This window comes from Anopheles marshallii, chromosome 3, assembly GCF_943734725.1.
Source record: "Anopheles marshallii chromosome 3, idAnoMarsDA_429_01, whole genome shotgun sequence".
Taxonomy (NCBI): Eukaryota; Metazoa; Arthropoda; class Insecta; order Diptera; family Culicidae; genus Anopheles; species Anopheles marshallii.
In genome coordinates, this window is record NC_071327.1 from 43747501 (window position 1) to 43771453 (window position 23953).

Genomic DNA, 23953 nt, shown 5'->3' on the forward strand with positions numbered 1-23953 from the left:
TTCTGCTCACGCCAGACTGCCTTCGTCGGGGTGCACAAACGGGTTCCCTCTTCGCACAGTACCACCATCGCCACCAATCCTCCACTCCATCGGGGGCTCAACGGAAAACGAATCCCCGCGCACTTTCCTTCTCTAACGTAGGGTTTGCCGTTAGAGGCTGTGCCGAACCGTGGGCAGAGTGAGTACGCTGCTAATTTTCGGCATTGGTTTTCCGTTAAAATTTTGCGCACGTTTTACTGTGCCAGACGAGCGGATGGTGATCCTTTTTCCACCCTGTTCGGGCCAACATTTTCTGGCCGTTAGTGCCGCACACAACGGGAAAACTTTACCTCTACCGTTCCTCATCCGTTAAACGGAACCGTAACGAAGACGACGTCATGTATTGGTGGCGTTTGGGTTGTGAAAGAGTTTGCGCAGATATGTGTACGGTTGTTACGATCTTTATGGGACGTGCCATGAAACACCGCAGAAGAAACACGATAGGAAGACGGAGTTCCAGCTTGCCAGAGTGCGAGCAAGAATAGAAGCGACTAAGGTAAAGATCGTTTGAGTTGAACACAATTTAATTCTTATTAATGTCTTTCACTAAAATACTATCAATAATTGTAAAAAATAGAAAATATCACAGCTTTACTTTTGTTTCAACATCATTAACAATTATTGCACAATGCGTTTGTTATCTTAGGAGAGATTTATTAAGGAAACTTTCATTGATAATGTTCTTTGAGCATCTTTAGATATCGAAGTATTAAAGTTCGCTTAGCTTACACGCACTTCAATTGAACAAACTCTTGCAAGAAACATTAAGGAAATCCACAACCCATGGATTCCTTTACCAAGAGTGCTAAGAAAACACGGAAAATTATTTAAATTTTTTTATATCGTACCTTGTCAGTATAAATGAATAGCAAAACAGTATGACTCACAACAAATCAACAATTCTACATTATTTAGTGCAATGCTAGCCCCCATCCTGCGTACGTGGAAAAACGGAGGAAAAACAGCCACGATCACGCGATCAAACGCACGAACGGGAGCCAAAACAAAACCGGAGCCGGGGACACTCTCCACACGGAGTTCCCTCCTCAAAACACGCACCCGTTGTGTTATTTTTAGGTGTCAAAGCATACGCAGACATTCGACGCACGGGCACTGCCATGGTTTGGATAGGAACGTGGCACATTCCGTTTAACGGATTTACGCCCGTTACTATCAAAAAATATGATACTGCTGCGCATTCAAACGCGTTCTGACCGAGCGGGTCACAACAGTTCTCGCGCGATCGCTCTCATTTTCTCGATGTTTCATGAATGAAAATTCAACATCGTATCTCGCTTCCGCGCTCTGTCAGTATCTTTTTCTATCGCTCTTAATCGTGAAACAGGCCGTTAGTTCGAAGGAGAGTGGAGCGAACTTTCCCGACAAGCGGTTTTCGTCAACCGATGGCAATAATTTCGTGACTGCACACGACCCGAACAAAACTCTTTACCCGCGTGTGCGGGGCACCATTGCCTCATCAACCCAGGCTCCTACCGACTGTTCTTGTCCGTGTTTTACGCGCTACAGTAGGACCGACGAGTCTCGTTGGTTTCCTCGGGTATGGCTGGGGACAATGATTTTGGGGGCCGTCGAACAACAAGAGGTCAAAGAAACAATTGGCCCGAGTAGCAGTAGTAGGGAAAACCAGAGAAGAAGAAGAAAAGAACAACAATTCAACTACAAAACTGTGAAGTGATTTTTCCTTCATCGCGTCGTGAGCGCACACGCCTGGTCCATATGGGTGTTCCATTTTCATTTTTGGCCGCCCTCATCATTTCGAATCCTTTGCTAGCGGCGGTGTAACAGGATTTGGGCGAGGCACTTGGTATTTTAAATGTAGCTTGTCGGAGTATGCTGCTTTGTAAATAAAAAGTAGCCGACATAATTGGAAGACAGGCTGTGCGCGGGTGGCGGACCGTTGAAAGAGGCGTACAGAGCAAACGAGTTTAATGACCGCTTATCAACTGGTTTTTATAAAGAAAGTTTGACAGCATCCGCATTAGGCGGCCTGACTGGTTGTTTGGGACCTTTGATGTGAGGATTGCAAAGGAATAAAAATTGTAACGAGAGTGTCAGAAATTAGATTTTGATTACAATATCTCAGAAACTTGATGGACAAACGTAATTTTTTTAGAAAAATAAATTAATGGGTAAGATTTAAAGATTTAGCCCGTATTGTTGCATGAAACGATGGTAATTAGATTAAAAAAAGGGACGAACTAATGCATAGCGCACAATAGTAATTTTTAAAAGGAATATAAACCAACGAGTAATACACATGAAAACAACACAAAAAGTAGAATGGAATTGCCCAGAAATGCTTGACGGAACTGGAAAGTCCTTTCACTGAAAAACAAAAATAGACACACACTTGATGTGTACCTGTACCAAAGCACCATGGCAACGCACCGAACCATGCGCTGCACGACTGTCAGGACATTTTGCAAAATCCACAGGCCAGTACTAAGGTCAAAAAGTAGCCCCCGGCCATACGATGTCGCCCACCTGTTTGCGCGTGTCTGGTGCCCTTGGAGTGTCGCTGTTTCGGATTGCTGTTTCCGAGCGACGACGACAAACGTGCTAGAATGGACAGGTATACGGTGGAGTACTTCCTCTCTGCACTAGCTTGCAAGCGACCCTTCCGGGCGCAACGCAAATGTATAGAAGCAACTTGCTTGTAACGTGTCGACATGTTTTACCATTTTTCAATAATTAGAGATACGCGGGCCCAAAACGGGCGGTGGAAACATTGCCGATGGCGTGAAGCAACAGCGCTGCGGTGGATGTGTGGGATGGAGAACGCCGCAAGACCCTGTGTAATGAAACACCCCGTAGGCTGATGTTTGTGATGGGTGCCGGCTGCCGGGAGCGTGATTTGGCATCATTTTTCAAGTGCAATCTTTCGCCGTCATCATCTGGCGTTGTCGATGGTTGTCATTTGCACGCATTCTTTTGCTAGATTTGAAGACACACCTTACTGGTGGTGTACGTTAAAAAGCGTGTATTTATACGTTGAATTGTTGCGAGTGGACAGTTGGCTTTCAAAGTTTAACATGTTCAAATTTCAGAATGCAAATTTCAGAAAAATTCCACCCGGATCATTCCTTTGTAGCAAGGACTGATCATCCTGCTGATGATCAGTCATGATCAGCTGGTGATCCAAATGATGATCATCAAAAAGGTCAAAGAAATCCAGAAACGAGTGAGGTCGTTGTGGCGGTTAAGAAGAAAAAACAGACAAAGAGCTGAAAGGTACTTAAAGAGCTTAGCTTAGTAGATTAATTCCATTTTATTAAAAAAAGTTTTACCCGATTTTTAGAGTTTTTTAAAGATTAAAAGGTTCAAAAGTTTTTTTTTAGATTTTCACACTCTTTACAATTATTAGGGCAATGACTAGTCAAATAGTAATATTGGTAACGTAAAGGTAATTTTGATAGGGCCTTGTCCTCCTCAAATCAAATTGTTGTTGACAGAATATATTTTGATAAAGAATAATTTGCTTTTGACCAGAGTTGGCCAGAATTGATTGACTAAGGAATAATTATTTTATTTATTTATATGTTTCCCGCTTTTGAAATTTTATAATAATTGTTAAATGATATTTATTATTTAGTTTTTTAATGTAACCCGGAGTCAATTATCAATTGGTATGCAGTAAATTCCCACAATTGTTATAAAAGTAAGTGAACACTTTTAAAACATTTGCGCAAGATCACAAAAATGGCACAACACCAATCTGGACCAATATGAAATCTATCACCAATAGATAATTAGGTCTGTTAATATGAAAATTTGGGGCCCATCTAAAGAAAACAAGAAAGAAAATTAAAAAAATAACAGCTCAGCATACATCACAGCAGTAGATAGCTTAAGCCTTGACAACTAGACTTGTGATTACATTAGATAAGGGAAATTGTATGTCAAAACGAATAAATGATTTAATCTGTTCAAACAAAACCTGCTAATGGCATAGAGGTTGTGTGTTGGAATTGATATTCGTTGAAGCAGGCTAATCAATAGGATGTCACCATAGGTCAGGTCATGAAGGTTTAGGATTGCCATTTTTGATTTACTTAGTTGTATACACAGTTGTATACAAGTACAAAAACGCGATCTGGATGAGCCACCGCAACAGGTTAACTAAGAGAAAAAATATGAGCATTGCTTGACCTGACACTGTTTTGCACTGTCTACTAGACTGAGCCAAAACCTCAAAACTCAAACACCTTCAAAAACTATTTTAAAAACTTCATTTATTGTAATCTAACAGCATCATAAAAATACTTATCTCAAAACAGAAACTTTTTGTCTCGAGCGGTTGTAAAACAGTTTATACTTACTTGAAAAATCAATTAAATCAAAACCGCTCTACTTTACGAGAACGTATGGAAATGTATGGTTTAATCTGTTGTTGATCAGAAGTAGACGACCCAGACGGTGCCACGTTTAGAATTAGAGACAGCATCTATTCGGGGCTTTACGTCAAAGAAAGCTTACCATCGTACTCTGTTTGGCGTTATCTGCGTCATAAATTTAACAATGAGTTTTGAGAACCAAGAATACATTTCGAAGATGAAAAAAAAACATAAAATCGCATAAAGACAAACAGTCAACGATCGTCACCGTTATATCGGTTGCTTATTTTCGCGATTGATATCAATCCTCAGTATACCCTTGCAAAAAGAGGGAAACAACACAAAAAACAGAGAACGCATATTGTATGCAGAAAACTTCCTCCTGCGCAGTGTAGGATCACGTCAGAGTAGGACGCTCTGAAAATTCGACAACTAGAATGAATTTTGTTGTTTGTTTTTTGTTTTTTTGCTTCCCTGGCATTAAAGACCTACCCGTAAACAGGCGATTCGGTTTTGGAGGTGGAGGCGCATGGTGGTAAACTGTTGGCGGTGGGGTTGTTTTTACTAACCACCGTTAACGGTTAAGGTCACTTTTGCGCTCGTTACACATCAAAATGACTTCACACGTCGTAGGGAGAAATGGTGGAAAACAAGAGTTTGTAACAAGAAAATAGCAATAAACAGCGTGGCTGTATCCGTTTATCGAGTGGAGCAAAAAAAAGGCAAACAAGCATTGCGCCCCCGCCTTATTCATGGCGTTTCGAAGGAAATTGATAAATTTCCACACGTCACCCATCGGCGACGAAAAAAAGGCATTAAAAAAGGAGTCACACGCATCACGCGGAATGTTCACGGTGTTCGTTTTACTTTGGAGACTTCAGTCAACCGTAGACACAAAAATAACGCACTGATTCATGTTAGGGGAAGCGTGACGTTCAAGAGGTTGGAATTATTCAATCAGTTAGTAAACATAAAATTTATGAAACACCAATCACCGCAATCGGACCATTATTACTACTGACGACCGAACCGGGAGCATCTTACCATCCCAAACGCGCGCTACACTGATCCCAATAATCACGCTTAATTACCCAGCGGCTACTTTCTTTGTTTAATTACCATTTCCCAAATTTGTCATGCGTGTGAAATTTGTATTAAAAGTGTGAAAAATGTTAATCCCGAAGGACGGTTAATTTATTGAAGGCAGCGAAGACAACACTACGCTGAAGCTACAACAAACCTTCCCTCATTCGCGTGGTGGATAAATAAATAATCTGCTACACCGGGGTGCTCATAAACCAAATGGCATAAATATTATCCCATCCGTTTTGGTGGTTCGATTTTCATTCAAACGACGAATTGCCACTTGCTTTTTCGTGGCGGAAGTGCGCCGACTTTGTTTTGGCACCACCACAATCCGGTTGTCGGGAACGCGGCCTCCCTGTTAGTGGGGGGTTCGGGATTTTAAGCCAAATAAAAATAAACTCAACTGGCTGAGACGGAGACCGAGCAAATAAACCATTCGGTGAAGCCATTCGGTGGCGCGCAAATCGAATTGGAAGTAAAAAGACGAGATTTTTTACGATGTTGCGCTACAGACTTTTCGCAACTTTTCACATACCCCAAACGATCAGTAGTCACAGGGGTTTCGATGCGCTTTTACGAGGTACCATAAATCAATGGACACTTGTGCGGTTTTGTGTGTGTGCTGCTTGTGGAGGACGGCGTAACAAAACGGCTCTTTAAAGATGATAAAAATTAAAGTCACAGCAAATCCTCTAAACACGCAACTGGGAAAATGGGTTTAACATAAAAAAGGTGATACTGCTCAACTTGTCTGTGAAGTGAAGCAGCTCGTTAGTGGCATCGTCACGTAAAGTGTGAACCGGCAAATAGCACTCCAAAAGACGCTACAGAAAAATGATGCGCACAGTGCTAGTGAAGAACAATACACACCAGAGTCTGCTGTGCTGCTGTGTTGGAGCAACACAATCTACTTGGGACGGTGTCGGTGGGTGAATCGGAAATAGATTTGACGGAAGCAGCGCGTTGACAGATGTGGGTCGAATGTCGCGATACACGCGAAGCGGTTCGGGGTAAAAAACCGGGAAGAAAATTAGTTGGGCAACTGGTCAATCGGTTACATCGGTTGTTACCTTTGAGTTTTGTTTAGTCGGTTCTTTCGTCACCTGAAGAGAATAAGTGAGGAGGCGGGTTTGTATCCGTGACTTACCTGTGGGAGAGAAAATAAAAACAACGAATTATGAGTGTGTGTCACTTGGCTGTTCATTAGAAGATATATATATGATATATGATATATATACATGTGTATAATATAGAGAAAATTGAACAATACGACGTTTGTACGATGCAATGATGAAAGCGTTAGTTGTTTCATTGCTAGCAATAATTGTACAAAAAGCACTTAAAATGTTATATAAAATATTCCATAACTTGAAACAATTTTAACCGTGTTTATTATGATAGTTGTTATATTGGCCTAGTGTTTGGTTCGGATTAAATTAAATTATGTTAAAGAAACAAGTAGTCCGATCTGCATAAAACGGAACACCGCAGCTTTAAACGTTTATATTCACAGATGATATTGTCATTGCGTTTAGGTGTAGGTTTACGATTGACTTAACGAGCAAAAAACAAAAAAAAGCGAGTAAAATCTCATAAAGAGTTTTTCGGATCTTAGAACTCAAGAGATCTTTAGAAGTTGTTCAGATCTACGCTAACGGGTAACTGATCTATCATTACATGATGACGTTGGTCAATACTCTACCAACAATAGTCAATAGGGTTTGGTATTGAAAACAGTTACATTGAACAACTTCTACAACAACAACAACAACAAGACCTTAAAGCTCATAGAGTGACTGTTTACCAAGGAAATTGATTCTGCAGCAGAAGAGAAAACCAATTCGTAGTCAATTAAAGACATTCTGAAGATGTCATCATCCTGACGATACAATCAAATGACTTGTATATTTGTCTAAAATATATTATTTCTCATTTTTGGGCAATGTTAACTCCTTCTTTAACGGAACACAACAATCTCAATAGATCTAGGCCTGCCATTTTTGGCTTGCTTTCACTTTATTTACCCGTAGCTTGATAATCAGTCTATCGTACGTTAGGTTGGTTAGGTTGGGATTTTGGTCCGGTCCTGTTTTCACAAGACAGTGGCGCCTGCCTACCAAATAGACCCACTGGGCACTAGTATCACAATAGCGAAATAAAGTTGTCCATCCACGAATATCAATAATTTATATTTTCCCAGCTTGTCGTTAAATCAGCTTGATAAACAAATTATATGCACCTTGAAAGAGCGTAATTTTGGTGCTAAACGGATGATTTTACAATTCATATAGAATGATAGGAACAGAACCTAACGTATAACGACTAACCTTTTTCCTTTCTCGTAAAACAACTATTACATTTGAATGGATGAAAATCGTTATGTTTCAAATTTATCAATCCATTGCTATTTGTTCACGATGAGTTATCATACATCTTCAAATTAAAAGTATGACGCTGAAAAAGATATTAAGATAAATAAGACATAAGGTGCGTTCCGGTGGCATGATGGTATCGGCGCCGGTCTTCACACGAACGGACCCGACCACTCCCCCGTCCCAAGGACTGAATATCCGGCTACGTGATAAAATAAGTCGATACGGCCAGGCCGTTCTAACGAAGAAAAAAACCACATAAAATATAAACCATTTATATAAAAAATTTAAACGAAAAATATACTCGAAAAGGAAAAGTGCTTTCTAGTTTATTTTTACTATTGCTAGTGTTTCTTTGTTTTATTTCAATTCCACACATTCAACTGTACGTCAGATGTGTACAGTACCAAGCATCTTGTTTACGGTTGTGATTTAATCACCCAAGCTATTCGTTGCGCAACTGAAAATTGCATTTTTTGTAAAGCAATTCATTTCCCTCCACAGCACCAGTGCTTTCTTTTATTCCTGCTGGCGCAGCGCGGCAGGATACGTTTACCGTACCATAAAGGTCAGAGAATTCGTTTTCCAAACATTAACACCCAACTGCAAGTCAGAGAGCACGGGAGCTAATAATGGTAAAACGGGGTAACCAGTTTGGTTTGGTTGTAAATGCCACAGGCCTTGGTCGTAAGGTGTTGTACCGTGCACAACAAAGCGAAAATCTGGGGAGAAAAACCGTTTCAATGACCTGTTTATACGAAATCCGACGGCGATGCGTTTTGGTCTACAACCATCCCTACAAATACACAAACACCTTGGGTGAGTTTGGTCTACGAAGTCGACGAACGACGGAATGTGCGGTAGATAGGGATATGGAACAACACTTTTAACATTGCCATCTCCTTGCTCTGGTAGGTTGGCGCTATTCACCGTGATGTGTGCTACATTAACAGCCACGGGGAAGCTGTGCGGCACATTTCCGAAACAATAAATCAACAAAATTTTTAAACCTCCCAAATACGTCCCGGGTTGCACGCAAGGGGCGATTTTCCACCGAGCAGAATTTCGCGATGGATGGATAACGACATGGCACACACATGGACCACATGGCCGCATTTCCAACCCATACCAGCGCAAGTGCATTGGTAAGTAGAAGAGCGGTTACGAGTGGATTTGGTACGGGTCGCTCTTTTCTGCCGGCCAGTGATCGTGGAGCACGCGCGTCTTTATATTATGCACCCGGCACGATCACACAAACTTTCCGGAGGCGTCTTTTCCCTATCTGCCCCATGCAAAATTGATGAACATGCTGCCATCTGCGTGTGCGACAAAACCTGAGCAGAACTGCTACAGAGAGAAAAAAAAGATAGCAAATGGAACCGAACCAAAAATCGAATCGAATCGGTGGTGGCGTGCGCGTCTGAAAACAGATTTCACCACGCATGCAAAAGTATCTCGACTCAACATCCGAACGATCCCCGAACGGTTCCTTAGAATACTAATAGCCGTAAACGTAAACGAGGATGGAATTTTGAAAGTTTAATATTACATTTTCCATCGTCCGGCGGACGGCCCTGTTATAAAGGCCAACCAAAATCAATGCACGATCATGAGAGCCAAGAGGTTATTAGCAAAGAAAAAAGAACATGACGTCCTAACCTCTTGACTTGGGTTCGGCCGCAAAGGGTGGAGCCGCCGAGATGAAGGGAAACACTAATATTTTTAAGCGGTTATAAACACCCATAGATATTTCGCTTTTTTCTCACATATTTTCCGTCGATGGACGCTCATTAAGCACAAAAATTCATGCTCCTCGAGCCAGTAGCAGTTAGAAGGAAATACCACAGATTGTGTATTGGGTCGGAATATTCTACAGGCTGGAGTGCGGAACCTGATTTATGACCACCGTTTAATCTGCACCGATTGATGTAGGACAACAGGGCAATCATCCTTGCTTTGTTTTGAACCAACAAAGATATTCCAAATCATTGAACGATCTTTTCATACCACAGCACACCTAAGAGATAGTGACGGCACGAGTGTGCCCTTCTTCCAGTGACGACCTGGGCAGTGGTGACCGTCATGTGTGTAAAATTAGAACTATTGAAAAGGGTGGAAAAATAGCCACGGTGTATATTAGACATAGCATATGGTGGACGCTATTTTTATTCACCTGCTGCCAAATGGAACTGCAAGGCGAATGAGAACACCTCGCTTGCCATCAAACCATCAATAAACGACGCGAGCACATTGCAATTACGGCGTTAAGCTATTTTCCATGCTCTGTTACTTCCGGTTGACATTTTGTTTCGAGAACGAACGTTGCTTTCTTCCCGCTTGTCCATTCCGTCATTTGTACGGGCAGCATTATTTTCATCAGCCCGGAAAAATGTGTCTAGATAGGGTTGTTTTGCTTGCGCTTCGGGAAACTATTTACCACAAAATCTATGAACTACTCCCGCAGCGGAACATTGTACGCACCGTAGTGCAGTTCGTGTTTGATTTATAGATTAATTAACTTCCTCCCACGACGAAGAGTTGCAGGTAGATATGGCTTGATTCACGATTTATTTATACATTAGCGAACATTTTCGTCAGTGGAATGTTTGCGCATGGGAAATGTTTGTGTAGCTGAAGAGCAGAAGATGTATTTTATTTGTTCTTGTTGGAATTCAGAACGCGCCAACTGAATGACCCAGGCTGTGTTGTGTGTTGCCAATTATCGAGTCACTGAAAGAAAAGAGAACGAGTCTTCCAACAAAATTGTACGACGGCCAGCTGTTCACGGTGCGTTGTGGTCAAATTCATCCGAACAGATGTAAGTTGTGCAGTGATGGACAGTTTAAAATTATGTGAAATTCCACAGGCATCATCGATGGATGTGTGATGCAATCACGAAATAAGGCCACAGCAATTACAAGATTGGTGATTCGTGAGATTGATATTTTTCGTTCAACTATTCATTAGTTTAGTTCTTCTAGGTTTCCAGTTCTAACTTATCAATTGTTGCTGATTTTTTTGCAACAATATGATAAAAAAAACCAGAAAAAGACCAACAAGAGGCAGTACGAAAACTCTCTTAATTTTGCATAAACTTTGATTCATTCTACTTATCTTTTATCAATGCGGTTTACACAGGTAGCTAGAAGACTTTCACTGGGCATTGATGAAAAGTAAATAAGCGGTCTGCGTTGAAACAAGCCGCTACTGAAGGATCATCGCTGTCTAACGATTTTGACGAGTGTATAAATCACCATCAAGCCCCCGTCAACAATCAACGTATCACACCGTACAAAACAGCGCAATAATTGTTGCAAAATCGTCCACCTTTCTCGCTTAATGTGGCGTTGGCCTCCCACACTCTGTGGCGTCGTCCGACAACAATTTGCTGCACCTTGCACACACAACCAGCGCATAACCAACCCTAATCGCAATCCTGAATCTTCTTGCGCAGTTCTACACGGTGTCTATTTGTGGATAGGTAGGCATCACGATCGCTACGGTTGATCTGTTGTGCTGATGAAGCGTAAAAAGTTTGGCTAGTGTCCCAAGTGGCCGCGGCCTAGGCTCAGCGGTTCACGCAAACCTCAGATTGTTAATTAAATTGTCAACAGTCATCACCGGACGACGAGAGGCTTTCGGGGTTTTGCCAAAAGTCAAGCAAGAGTTATACACGCAAACAAACACACCATTCCATTCTCAATACTTATCGGTAGAATTACTTATGCACACCATTTAGTTAGATGGCAACTAGATTGCGGTTAGTTTTCGGTCTGTTTAATACAGTTTCTTTCGTAGTAACTTTGATTTATTGTAAAAAAAAGAACACACACACACACACATAACCAGCTGCAAAAACATGTTGTCAGAGGATCTGGTAGCATTTACGGAAAGCAACATTTGTTGAAGGCATGTTTGTAGTGCTTCAGTATCTGCGCTTCGATAAGAAGCTGTAGATGTTTCCAGTCCTGTCTGTGAGACGTTGGTGTAGACGAGAGTGTTCGTTATTCGTTATTTCGTGTTTCGTTGTGTACTGCTGGATGCGCGGTAGATTTTTGCTGCTCATTTGCTTCCCATGAGGTAGGCGATAACGAGGCAGAAGAGTCTAGCGATGGGTGAGGTGTGAGGGGCATCGGTGAAACACTGCGACTCGGTGGGCCCAGGATTAAGCCACCCATGTTACCTATATCGAAGGCCAACTCATCCGGACTGAGCAGTGGCGGTTGTTCGTTACGGCTCGGTGTCCGTAATGGCGTTGGTTCGCGACTTTTCGCTTCAAAGATTAATCCATCAAGATGGCCGATTTCGAACACAAGTTCCTCTGGCGATATGTCTAATGGCAGAGGTGACACCGATGGTGTCCGGGATGTAACAACTGGGACGACGAGGCTTGGTCGCAGTGGTGTGTTAGTCTGTGGTGATTGTAATGATGAAAGCTGTGAGTTATTCCCGTTTGATTGCTTGCTTATTGAGGGAATCGGTGTGAAATGGTGCTCGGACGAGGTATTGTGGGAATTGTTCAATAGTGGTGATCCAAGTGCAAGTGAAGAAGAAAACGTTTGTGAAGGTTGGGTAACTTGCGAGGATTGGGAGGATAGATCCGATAGGTCCGACACTAGCGACACTGGCGAAGGTGTAGCGTACGCCGGGGTCAGATTAACCGGAAATTCGCTACGCTCGTTGGTCAAAGCATTCATTGCTTTCGAACCCCCATTTTCAGGTGTATTAGGAAGTTCCGGCTTCGAGGGTTGCGGTGAATTGGCAGCTGATTTCGGCACATCAGTGGGAAACAACGACGGTTTCTCGCCCTCGGCTTGTCGGATAATATTTTCCACCTCCTCGTCGTCGCTGTCAAAGTCTTCCAGTGCCAAGTGACTCGTTTGATTGTCAGGAAACTTTTTGATCCATTCGACGTAGCTCACCCTGTGGTTGAGTGTGACCCCTTCGTGCGGTTGACTCTGTCCGTAAAAAGATTTCGACGACATTTCATCATGAAACTGAGCGTCGGTTCCAAGCTCGTCTGTCAGTACCAGGCTGGGAAGTTCTGAAGGATATATGTAGGCTGGTTTCACCAGAGGAGGAGGCACGAAATTGATCTCGTCCATGCTGTTGATGTAGTCTTCCAGCTCAGATGGTGACACGGAGAGTCGTTGCTCAGTGAAACTATCCATAAACGTCTGATCGTAATCAATCGGTGTAAGACTCCGGGCGACGCGTTTACGTTCCTTGTACTTGCGTCTGGGCGACGGCGACGACGAGGAACCTGAAGACTTTGAACGTGCCGACGACGCACCTCGTGATCTTGGCACTGATAGCAACTGGTCGGTCTCGCCCTCCGTATCACCTTCTGTGCCGGCATCCACTTCAAGAGTGGCCAGCGGTGAAAGCATCCGACCGCCAGCATTCACCGGAGTCACTCCTCGAACCGACGCGGATTCGCTGCCGGGCCGGAGATCTCCCTAGAATTCGAGATAAACGAGTTTTAGAACAATCTTCACCCGCACGGGGGGGTCCGGAGCGGTGTTCCGCACCGGCGATTCATCGTTCCCTCGACCGGTACTCACAGCGAACGAACGTGCTGACGATGGGGAAGGTGATGATGATAGGGATGATGTTGATCCTGGCACCTGTTGTTGCTCTTGCCGCTCCAGGTGCGGTGAAATGGAACTGTCGCGTGAAACGAAACCATTCGTGATCTTATCCAGGGATGAAGGTAGAGAGGTTGGGGTTGATTCGCGGGAAGAGCCGGGCTCGTCGTAAGGTGTTGGCGACCGGGGACGGGAAGGATAGGATATGGAAGCAATAGGAACGAGCGGTACAAGCCGGTTCGAGATGTCCGCTAGCGGCTGCTGGTCGTGTGCAACGTAACTTTGACCGTCTGCATACGGTGAAGGGGATTTGGATTGCATGAACTGTGGTATGGTCCGGGTACCCCCAGGGGAGTTACCATCGTCAGAGTCAGAGTCCTCCTCCACTGTTTCATCGTCTTGCACAATGATTTCGGTCGTCCAGGGACGGCTACTACTTGCCTTGCTCTCCGATGCTCCCTGTTGCAGCAGGATCCTGAGGTCGGCTTCCTTCGCTGTGCGTCGCAGTGTCGGCCCATCCGCCCGTTCCCGGTCGGGAGAGTTTGAGCGGGAGCTTAGATTCGACGGTGCTGATTCACTCAAGTGCAGCTGAACCGCGGGTGGTTCAATATCTTCCTCCTCGATGGACATTGAACGTGCGGGACGCAACACAGCTTTCTCCTTCATCTCTTCCAGCTTGATATCGCCCCACGGTCGCGTAATGTTGGCGGCAAGTGTAGGTTCTGGCGATCGTTCCGGCACCCATTGCCGTTCGTCGTCTTCGTGATGATGGCAGCTCTCTGGAATTGGGCTGATATTATGTCGTCGATTCATCGGATCAACTTCATCGCGGCTGTAAACAATCGGGATGTAATCGTCCATCCGGGCGCATTCTTCATCCTCCAACTGGCTCAACCGCTCCAGTTCCTCCGCACGATCTTCCAATGATGTGGTCGACGTCACGGATCGCCGTTTCACTGACCTGCGCAACCCATCGTCCCGTCGTATCGGGCGGAACTTGCTAGAACTTGGCCGTGGTTCATCAGTACCACCACCACTGTCGTTCGGTTCGTTCAGCACGATTTGAGGCACAGCATCTGCAGGCGACAGGTTCGCTCGAAAAATACCCGACGGTTCAACGCTGTGAGCTCTGCTAACCGACCGCGAACGAAGCTCCTCGATAATGAGGCTTTGCTCAGCCGTATTCCGCTCTAGCTCACCCATCTGCACGCTCATCTGTTCCAGTTGATGTTCTTTTTCCTGGCTTTGTCGTTCGAGAATGCGCAATTTTTCTATTAGCACATCCAGCTGTGCGGCACCTTCAGCCGGTTCCAGTCTATACCCATCCTTGTAAGGAACACCATCCTGTGCAACTGTTACACCATCAACGGTGCTCCGTGGTGCTGCTTTCAATTGCTGCTGTATGTTTTCTTGATACTGCTCGAGCCCTTGTTCCATGCCACCGTGTTGTTTACCGTCGGGAGCATCCTCAATGGCGTTGGACAGCTCCTCCCCGGTAACTTGATTGGAGACGTACGCCAGGCAGTAAATAAGATCCATTGCACCCACTCCGGCCACTAGAACCGATAGCATCACACCCATGCTTGTACTCTAATTATTTCTCTCTTTACGCAAACACGTTTGACAGTTAACGAAACGCAGCGAGAATTTACCAGTTTTCTTCACCAAATACAATTACGCAACAGCACAGGTTACACAACAGGCAGTGCATATACACAATGAGCAGCAGTTTAGGATTGGTTTGTTTGTTCCGATTCACTGTCTCACTGTAAGAACTGCTGCACACATTCTTCCGTAACCGCACAAGGGCTCGGTACAATTAAACGCACGGAATGGAAAACTGTAAAACGCGGAGATAAGCACTTCCTTGAGGCAGGCAAAGCAGCTTGCTTGGTCGATCGATTGTAGAGCGATGGTTTAATTGCCGAATGCAACTGACAGCCGGAATGAAACTGAGGTGCTCGACCGACAAATGCTGCGATCTGCTTACACCAATCGCATTTACCAATGACAGGCAAATCACCTCTAACACGATCACGAACCGAGCTTTTGATGCGGCGATACAAAAGCCATTGGGACAATTCAAATCAATGATTCGGGCTTTCTCTTAACTCGATTTGTCAACACGATCCCACTGGTCCCAAAACGGGGCACGAGTCATCGTACCGATCGATCGAGTAATTATTTCCCTCTACTAACGTAAGGCACGATTGTAAACAAGCGGATCGTAAATTCGTAAGCAAGAGCGGTAGATAGTACTTTTGTGCCGTGTCTACAGGTAGAAAAACTACAAGATGGCTCATTAGGAAGCGTGTATCGAAAATAACCCCACTGGGCATCGGCGAGACGAGATATTTCTACTACGAGTTGTAGTCGGTGAGACTATGTAGAAGGAATGTGATTTAGGTACAAAGGTTTGTGCGGATGCGAAGTAGCGTAGTACAATTGATGCAAAACACGAGCCAGGCATGAACATAAAATACTTGGCACGTTAGTGTAAATTATTATTTTATAATCAATCATAGCGCTAAGTAGAGCGAAAAGTTCGCACAGAAGAAAGATGTTGGTCAAGACATTTATTACGTGTTTTTGTTGCTTGAGCCAGACTTTCGAGAGCAAACGATGTTCTTCATTCGAGAACCAGGTCGAAATCGAATGCACGTTGTTGACATTGTTGTTTTAATCTCTTCGTGGTTGCAGTGGTGTCATATGTCCCGAGTGACTTTAATTGCAACTTCAACAACGTTCGCCACACTTACTGTGACCATTTGTTCGGTGCTCTCATAAATCTTATTCTTTAAAAGGTTTATAATGAAACAGGTTTGCTCTTTGGTATGTTCGTCGATTCGCTCAGTTTGTAAAATAATCAACAAATAAAACTCAACAACAGAAACCAATTTATTCCTGCGAGCCCTTTAGTCGTTAGTGACAGTAAAAATCCACGACACGTGATAAAAAGTCACACACACACACACGATAGCGTCAACGATTGCGTCAACACATACAGCGTCGACTGTATTTGCATCGAAACGCAGCCCAATTCTGTTTACACACGCGAAACTCATCACCTTAAGGCGTAAATTGAAATGGATCGAGAGTGATCGTGTAGACACCGCATGGTCGGGTTTCGGTGAGAGAGTACGGGACTTCTTTTTCATATAAATAACTGTCGATCGTTTGAATGCGATGACGCGGCAGTGCATTAGATTGACATGGTAAATCCTTTCCCACTGATCCCGCACTCGTGTGTCGACCTTCGGTTACGATCTAGCCGCTGAACCTGACCGCAAGCGGGTCACCCTAGGTCACCCCTTTATGGTACAAATTCGGACATTTACGCTCATGGTCGTATGCCACAACACATGTGTCATATGTTGATGTCACAAACATCAACACGTTGGTTTTCTTGATTTGATTCATGTTCCCTAGAGTGATCTGCCAAATATTAAACGACGATGCTGGGCGAACCCAGCAATTATAAGCAAAATTAAGGAAAGGTTTCCGGTCGGTTGAAAATACCAAAACTAATTACCTACGATATAATTTACTTCCGTTCGACACACCAACACACGCTCATGACTCAAAGGGTAGCTTAAAATAGACGAAAATGTTATCGAAATCCCCATCTGTAACCTTCCGTATTTATATATTAAACAGAAAGGGGGAAAGCAAACCAATTTTCTACTAGGTTACAAAACTATTCAGAAAATTATGTTACAGAAAAATATGAATTTACTATGTTTTTGATAATTTTAAATTCAATAATAATAATAATTATTATTATTTGTTAAATTTGTTAAACGCTTTCGTACAAAGTTTTCCTCTTGATTCTCAAACTGTTTGGTATATTTTCCTACAGGTGGCGCTATGCAACACTGAGGAGAAATATAAACGGAAGCTTCCTCGCAGCTTTAACCGACCAGCTACCATGTAATCTTCCATTCCATGCACCCCCTCATCATAATACACCTTCTTTTTCGCAGAAGCTTGGAATTCATTCATCCCAATATTGACTTCATCATCACCATCCATTTCGACGTTACACCATCAAGCGGCGGATGGTGGGTAACGCAGCATGTGTCTACTTAGTTGATGATTTTGATGGGAATTTTATTGATGCCTGGCTGGGTAGGATGGCCCCCTCCACGACTGTAGCGGTGTTTCCCTTTTCGCCATTGGCTGGTACACTTCCCATCAACCGGTGGGCTTGCCGAACGGAGTGGTTGACCATGAATTGTCTGCAGTTATACCGGTTTGGGGGTTGTTGTTGTTTTTCCCTTGTTTATCTTCTTCGTTGTCTATTGAATTCTCCCCTCCAGGCACAGTCTATGACATATGACCTTCGAAACGACGCATCAAATCTACAATGTTTTGGTGGAGGGAGGAGCAAATGATAATAAAACGGCAAGCGCGTTCGTCAGTCAATCAAACGATGATAGATGATAATGACGATGATCACGTAAAACGGCGCTTGTGGATTTGTTATGGAACGGAAATGGAAGGTTGCCCAGGAGCATTTAAAACTGAGTATTTCCATGTCTTTACAATACGGATACCTTTTCAAGGTATAATCCTACTCGCCTGCCGCACAACTTATCGTCCTCCTTCGAGGCCAACGTGCCACATAAAATAAAACCTTACGGTGTACCGGGCGCCTCCATCTGATCGACATCATTCGTGTGCCAAACCACCAAAACCGCCAACCCATGACATATTGTAAGCCGAAGCAGCAGCGGTATTACACACTTAGCACACAAAGTATGAAACGCGGAAACAATTGCTGACACATCGGAACATTTCCACCAGAACGAGCGCAAGAGCGGTACTGGTGCAATATCGAGCTGCCCTCGGCAAAATTCTTGTGCCATTTTCGTACCTTTTTCTCTCTTTTCGTGTGTCTCGAACGATGCCCGGACCAAATGTCATCTCGTACGTTTAGCCCTTCAGGAAGCTCGGAAAGGAATAGTGCTGGGCAGTGTAATGCTGACAACCGACTTGGGCAATGGGTGCAAGAAGGTTTCAAGCTGACTAAAGTTCAGCTGTTATTAAATTAAATTAAATCCTTTCGTGCTTGTGTGACCTAGGGAGACACGACTGGCAAACAGATGGAACCAGAACCAACGGATGATGAGCTTTGTTCTGGTCCATTTCACTCAATCTTCATTATGATAATAACACGCTATCTCTCGGTAGTTGAACAAAATTAAGCTGTACTAGAAAAAACTATCATTGGTGCTAGAGAAAGACACGAAGCGGAATGTAAGTTTGTATTCATTTCGACAATGTGAACACCACAAACCTGGTAATTATCGACTAAGTTTTGAAAAAATTAGTGAATAGACCTTTAAGCGAGATTTTGTTTTTAAATTACTCTTGCACTGAAAATAAACCCCGAACGATGAAAATGTTTAGAACTTGTAATTAAAGAAGTATCTCTTTACCGAGTTACACTCACAAAGCGATCAAAGCGTACCATTATTTTTGTCAGTGCAACTATAAAAACTCAAAGCAAGCATGTTACCGCTTGCATTATGAATGTTTATTCCTTCCGGCTATTTGACTCGTTTTCGAGTGTGTTTCCCTAACGCAAACAAGGCTTCCTGGTACAACTGGAAGTGCAGCGTTACAGTAGCTTAACGGTTAGTACCAAAACTACTTCATAAAGAAATACATAAAAAACTGCCGGTTACCTATAACAGACATGTGATACAGAAAAAATGGAAATTATAAAATACTCTCTAAAACGATGCGGTTTTAGCATAAAGTTACCAAATAATAATAATTACCAAAATAAGTTACCAAACAATTTCATACAAACACTCAATTTTCGATTGTTCTATTAAAATATACGCGATAGATAGGAAAAGTAAAACAAAAAGAGTAGCATGCTTAAGGTCACCGTAACGGCCTGTCAGATGACTTATGGTTGTCTCAGACTGTCTGAATGGTGACGAGTCGGACTGGATTTATGTAGAGAAGCGTTTCATTTGCGAAATGTTATTGCCTTAGGCTCTGCCGAGCGTGATGGAAATGGGTACATATGCCACCCCGCTCTAGGACGATATACAGATAGTGACAAGAGGGCGAAACATTGCTTTTTCTTCCGTTTTGGCTAAGTGAGCACTCCATCGGTGGAGCGGATGGCTTCCCAACCAGCACAAACGACCGATACGAGTTGTGGGAAGACAATTTTACGATGCACCCCTTTGCCCGCAGCGCTTTACCCAGTTCGATGACCAATCTCGTAAATGTATGCATTGGCTCATCCTTGCGAATTACCACTGCCAGGACCTGATCTGGAAAAAAACAACGGAAGATTTTCACCCAGGGGACAGGCAGGGTGGGTGGAAATTCCTTTTTTTTTTGGCAACTACCATTCTTATTTCACCAACATTCACACAAATACATAGTAAAAGCGTTTCCGGCATGAATTTACGCCATGTCCGTGGAAGCTAACGGACCAAAACGGTGGGGGCATGAAACGCCTTCCAACGTGAAACAAAACCCCCTTGCACCCATTTGATGATTCGCAGACGGAAGCAAAAAAGCCATCTTTAACCGTAGTCTTCGAAGACTCGATGACATTTAAATGTCATTGAGCATTACCAGAGCCGGGTTTGTTGAGCTTTCCATGGCCGGTTCCTTTTTGGCAGCATGTTCGTCCTTTGCAGACACACATTGTAACATTCCGTTGTTCGCCTTTGAGGCGGAATATCGATGATCAGCGTTCGGGGCATAAGAATGAGGCCTTATCTAAATACCAACCTCGTGCTTCCGTTCTGTGCTGATAAAACGTTCACCAAGTTCTTGGCGAAACATTCCTTCGCAAAGAGCTATTCAATATGGAGCAGTTTCAAGTCCATCCGAGAATAAACCCCGGTCCACGATACCCGATGGATGAGCCATTCCACAACGGCTGTCTGTAGCAGGTGGCTTTTTAATTAAACTAATTGCATCTAAACGCGACTTAAGCATACCGCCCCCGTTAGCCAATATGGTCCAAAGATGATCATAAGAACGTGTCATGTCTAGAAGCTTTCAGGCACGTGCTCTTACCGCAAAGGCTATTATGGACATGATTGCGATTACAGTACAGTTTATGACTCTTTAGCTTGGAGAGGATGTGGTTTGTCATCAAATGAAGCGCGTAACCCTTTTGCAGTTACTAACTAAACAAACTAAACACAAAAAGCAAATTAGTCACAAAAAAGTAATAAAGTTCCTGATTGATATGGTTCACGCATTGTGTCTGGACACAATACGCTGCGACTGTTGCATATTAGTTGCCTCAACATTGCTCTAATTGAAATTTAAAACCAACCCTGGATATTGGGTAAACCGACCAGCCATATTAAATCAGTTAGAGAGTAAATTTTAATGCCGGCAAAGAGTTGTTAGAACTCATTGACGAAAAAACCTATTCACAGATAATAAAATTACCAATTAATTATTTAAGTAAGAAGCTGCAATGACTATCAAAACTCACGAAATTGTTTTCCGTACGTTATATTTTTGTTTTTTTTTTTTACTTGCACCCTAACTTATTCTAACCAATTCATGAACTATAACTTTCTACGGCAACAATCAACTCAGAGTTGTAACTCCTGAGTTGAATAAATCAACTGTGATTTATAACTCCTGAGTTGAACACACCCAGGAGTTATAACGCGGTGTTTATCAACTCACAGTTGTAATTCATGACTTAAAAAACTCATCCATAAGTTTGTTGCGAAATGGCATCAACTCTATCAGGTCAGAGGGTAAGGGAAAGTACAACAAAAATATAAAATATCAATATGTATTGTGGGCTAACAGGGAAATATAAACAAATGCACAACCCAAAACAAAAGGTGTTTATAATCAAAAATAACTCTTCAGTACTTTAGAGTTAATTATTTCATGTAACGCACTCTGAGCCATGTCATCTTAATGAGATGAGATGAGGCCAGACTGAACGAAAGTATGCATTATAACATATATGATTAAAATTATGCAGCCTTATGCATACGGTTCACTCAATTGCTCACTCAATAAATTCAAAACATTATTTAAAATAAATGTACACATTTGGCAAGACATCATCACACAAATAATTTACAATTGTTTAAAAGTTTTAATCAATCCTCATAACTCAATCTGAACATGAATTACACGAGAAATACGCACTCTAATGTTCCCTAGGTTCGTTTCACCGTTTAGCTATCTCTTGATCAACGTCATTCGATCGTCTCTGCCCCACACCAATGCGACCCTGAGATGGCGAAGACAAGTAGACACCGATTTACCTTGTACTATTTTAGGGTTCAAAAACCCACGAGTCGTCAATATTTCGTTTTTGGTTCTGGTCAGGGTTTCGCGTTTTGGAACCCAATACACATATTCACATTCATACACACCCCAAAAGCTGCCAATGCTGTCGTTAGGGGTGGAATGAGTACCAATATTTGCTTTCACAAACACCGGCGTCTTCCGAGTGATTTGATAGTGCTGCACGACTTGGCGCACTCGCGCCACCGCAAACACCGCCGCACAACAGTTTACACTTTGTACGAAAGAGAAGTGAACCTACGCCTGCGTCAATTACGCACGATCAGTCGTCGCGCGGATCGATAATCTTCGATCTGTTTTGAGTTTGGCGTGTCTCCTACTCGTTCCAGAGGAGTTTAGCAATAGTCGTGTAAAATAGATGAAGAAATGAAACAGGTTTTTTAGCCGCATAGATCGCGCAATACGGTGTGCGTATTAGTGCAACAACATGCGGTTTCAGTTTTGGTGTTTAGCCGTATTTAGTTTCGTTTGCCACTTTTGGCTATGTGCCCACTGATCGCATGTTTGGTTCGAAGGCATATGGTTCAAACGGGTGCTCGTTGTGAAACTAATTACCAAAAAAGTGCGTGTAGTTTTAATTGCTGTTTTGTAAGCGTGCACATATAACATTAAAAGCGATCGTTCTCAGATGTCAGCGCTATCTTGCGTTATATGTGTTGGGTACTGTTTATGGACTCTTCTTGCTTCCTCGCTCATTCACACATTCACTCTCGTTTGCGTCAGCAACAATATACACTATTGCGCGGAAGTATGCTACCAACTGCAACGGGATGCTTTAAATGGCACAACATTGTCACCACCTGTCACACAGAAGCACGTTAAATTGGGCGCAAATTGAAACTCGTTTCATATGCGCAATAAAAATCGCTTCATTTCCACCTAAATGAGGGGTACGGCTTTGATGTTCACTGCACCGCACATGAAACGCGAAGGAAAGAGAAATCTTAAAGCATTTTTCATTCAAAACGATTTCCTTTTTTATGAAAATATCTCAAATATGTACGCTTCATAAGTTTTTAAAACGACAAAATATTCACCAACACAATAACTAACTAACAAGCTGACAACCACCGGAAGCTGATTTAAATTAGCGCGGTTTTCCACTTTGTGACGCTTAGTAACGCACCACTCGCACCTGTCACGGTTGTAACGGTTACAAAAGCAGAGCAACTTAGAACATCGACAACGCACTCTCACCGGCGATGATTTGCTGTCGGTAAATAAAACAGCGAACACGTTATCCGTTGCAAAGGGACACACTTTACTCGATTCGACGATGGACCCGTATGGTCCGCACAAACACGCGGCACACGAGGAAATAAAACAAACAGACTCGCCTAGTAGCGCCCTAGCCGCGGCCACTAGCTACCGGATGGCTGCGCATACACGCTCGCGCGGAATTTTCTCATTCCTACAAAATATTAAGAAGCAAACCCACTGCGGACACTCACCGATTGACAGCCGACCACGAACGAGCGGTACACTCGTTCCGTAACGGACCCGTTGAAGGGATCAGCTTCAGCTGCAAAATTTAGTGCGCTTGTTTGCCTTAGTGCACCGGGAAGTTCTGTTCTAACCGTGCAAGTATCGTGAAAGTTTCCTTTCGATTGACTCACTAACAGTCGCACGAACGAGAGAACCGTGTGTGGTGATCGCTCTTGCCTTCTCTTCACGAGCATAGCCTCAGTTGGAGAAGCAACTGAAGCACTTCCAAACTCCAAGTCGAAACCAGCTTCAATCGTGTCGTCATACTGTGAAGCCTTCGCTCATACAAATACTCTTCTGCCCGCTTCGTCTCACACAAGCGCTCTTTTTTGTCCTATCTCGTAAACTTCGCCGTGAGATTGCTCTCATGGTGCTCCCTGACTCGGACGAAGCAAATGGATGCAACCGAAGCAGAACTAATCCATCATCTAAAGACGTTGGCCGAGCACCGATGGCTGTTTGGGTCAAGTGCACGCCTGGCACACTCTACTCTGTCTACAACTGCTAGCCAATGAAATGTCAACAGTTGTTAGATGAATTTTACTAACGCTTGGGCCATAACGATGATCCATTTAGCGTATTTAAAGTTTGTGCAAACGGCTCCCAAAACGAATTCGAGGTTTGATCATGACATCAGGAAATTTTAGTTAAATCAGTACACTTCACTGTTTAAAGTTTTTTGGACAAATAATTTTTTATA

At 43.2% G+C, this 23953-nt stretch overlaps 2 protein-coding genes across 2 annotated transcripts in view; both read right to left on the bottom strand.

Annotated features, from left to right (window-relative positions):
- The window catches only part of LOC128715378 (four and a half LIM domains protein 2), a 47609-nt gene that overhangs the window by 16922 nt on the left and 6734 nt on the right, over nucleotides 1–23953 (bottom strand). The window lies entirely within an intron of this gene.
- On the bottom strand, nucleotides 11857–15021 carry LOC128715377 (uncharacterized). Its single transcript, XM_053810263.1, has 2 exons — nucleotides 13882–15021; nucleotides 11857–13311 (listed from the first exon to the last, which is right to left on the bottom strand). Exons 1-2 carry the CDS (start codon nucleotides 15019–15021, stop codon nucleotides 11857–11859), a joined length of 2595 nt encoding a protein of 864 aa, XP_053666238.1.

Excerpts from the sequence above, each read along its gene's own strand:
- LOC128715377 (XM_053810263.1), bottom strand. The coding sequence starts at position 15,021 with ATGGGTGTGATGCTATCGGTTCTAGTGGCCGGAGTGGGTGCAATGGAT. Across the intron at positions 13,312-13,881 it reads AGGGAGCATCGGAGAGCAAG|GGAGATCTCCGGCCCGGCAG; the intron begins GCAAGTAGTAGC and ends CTCGAATTCTAG.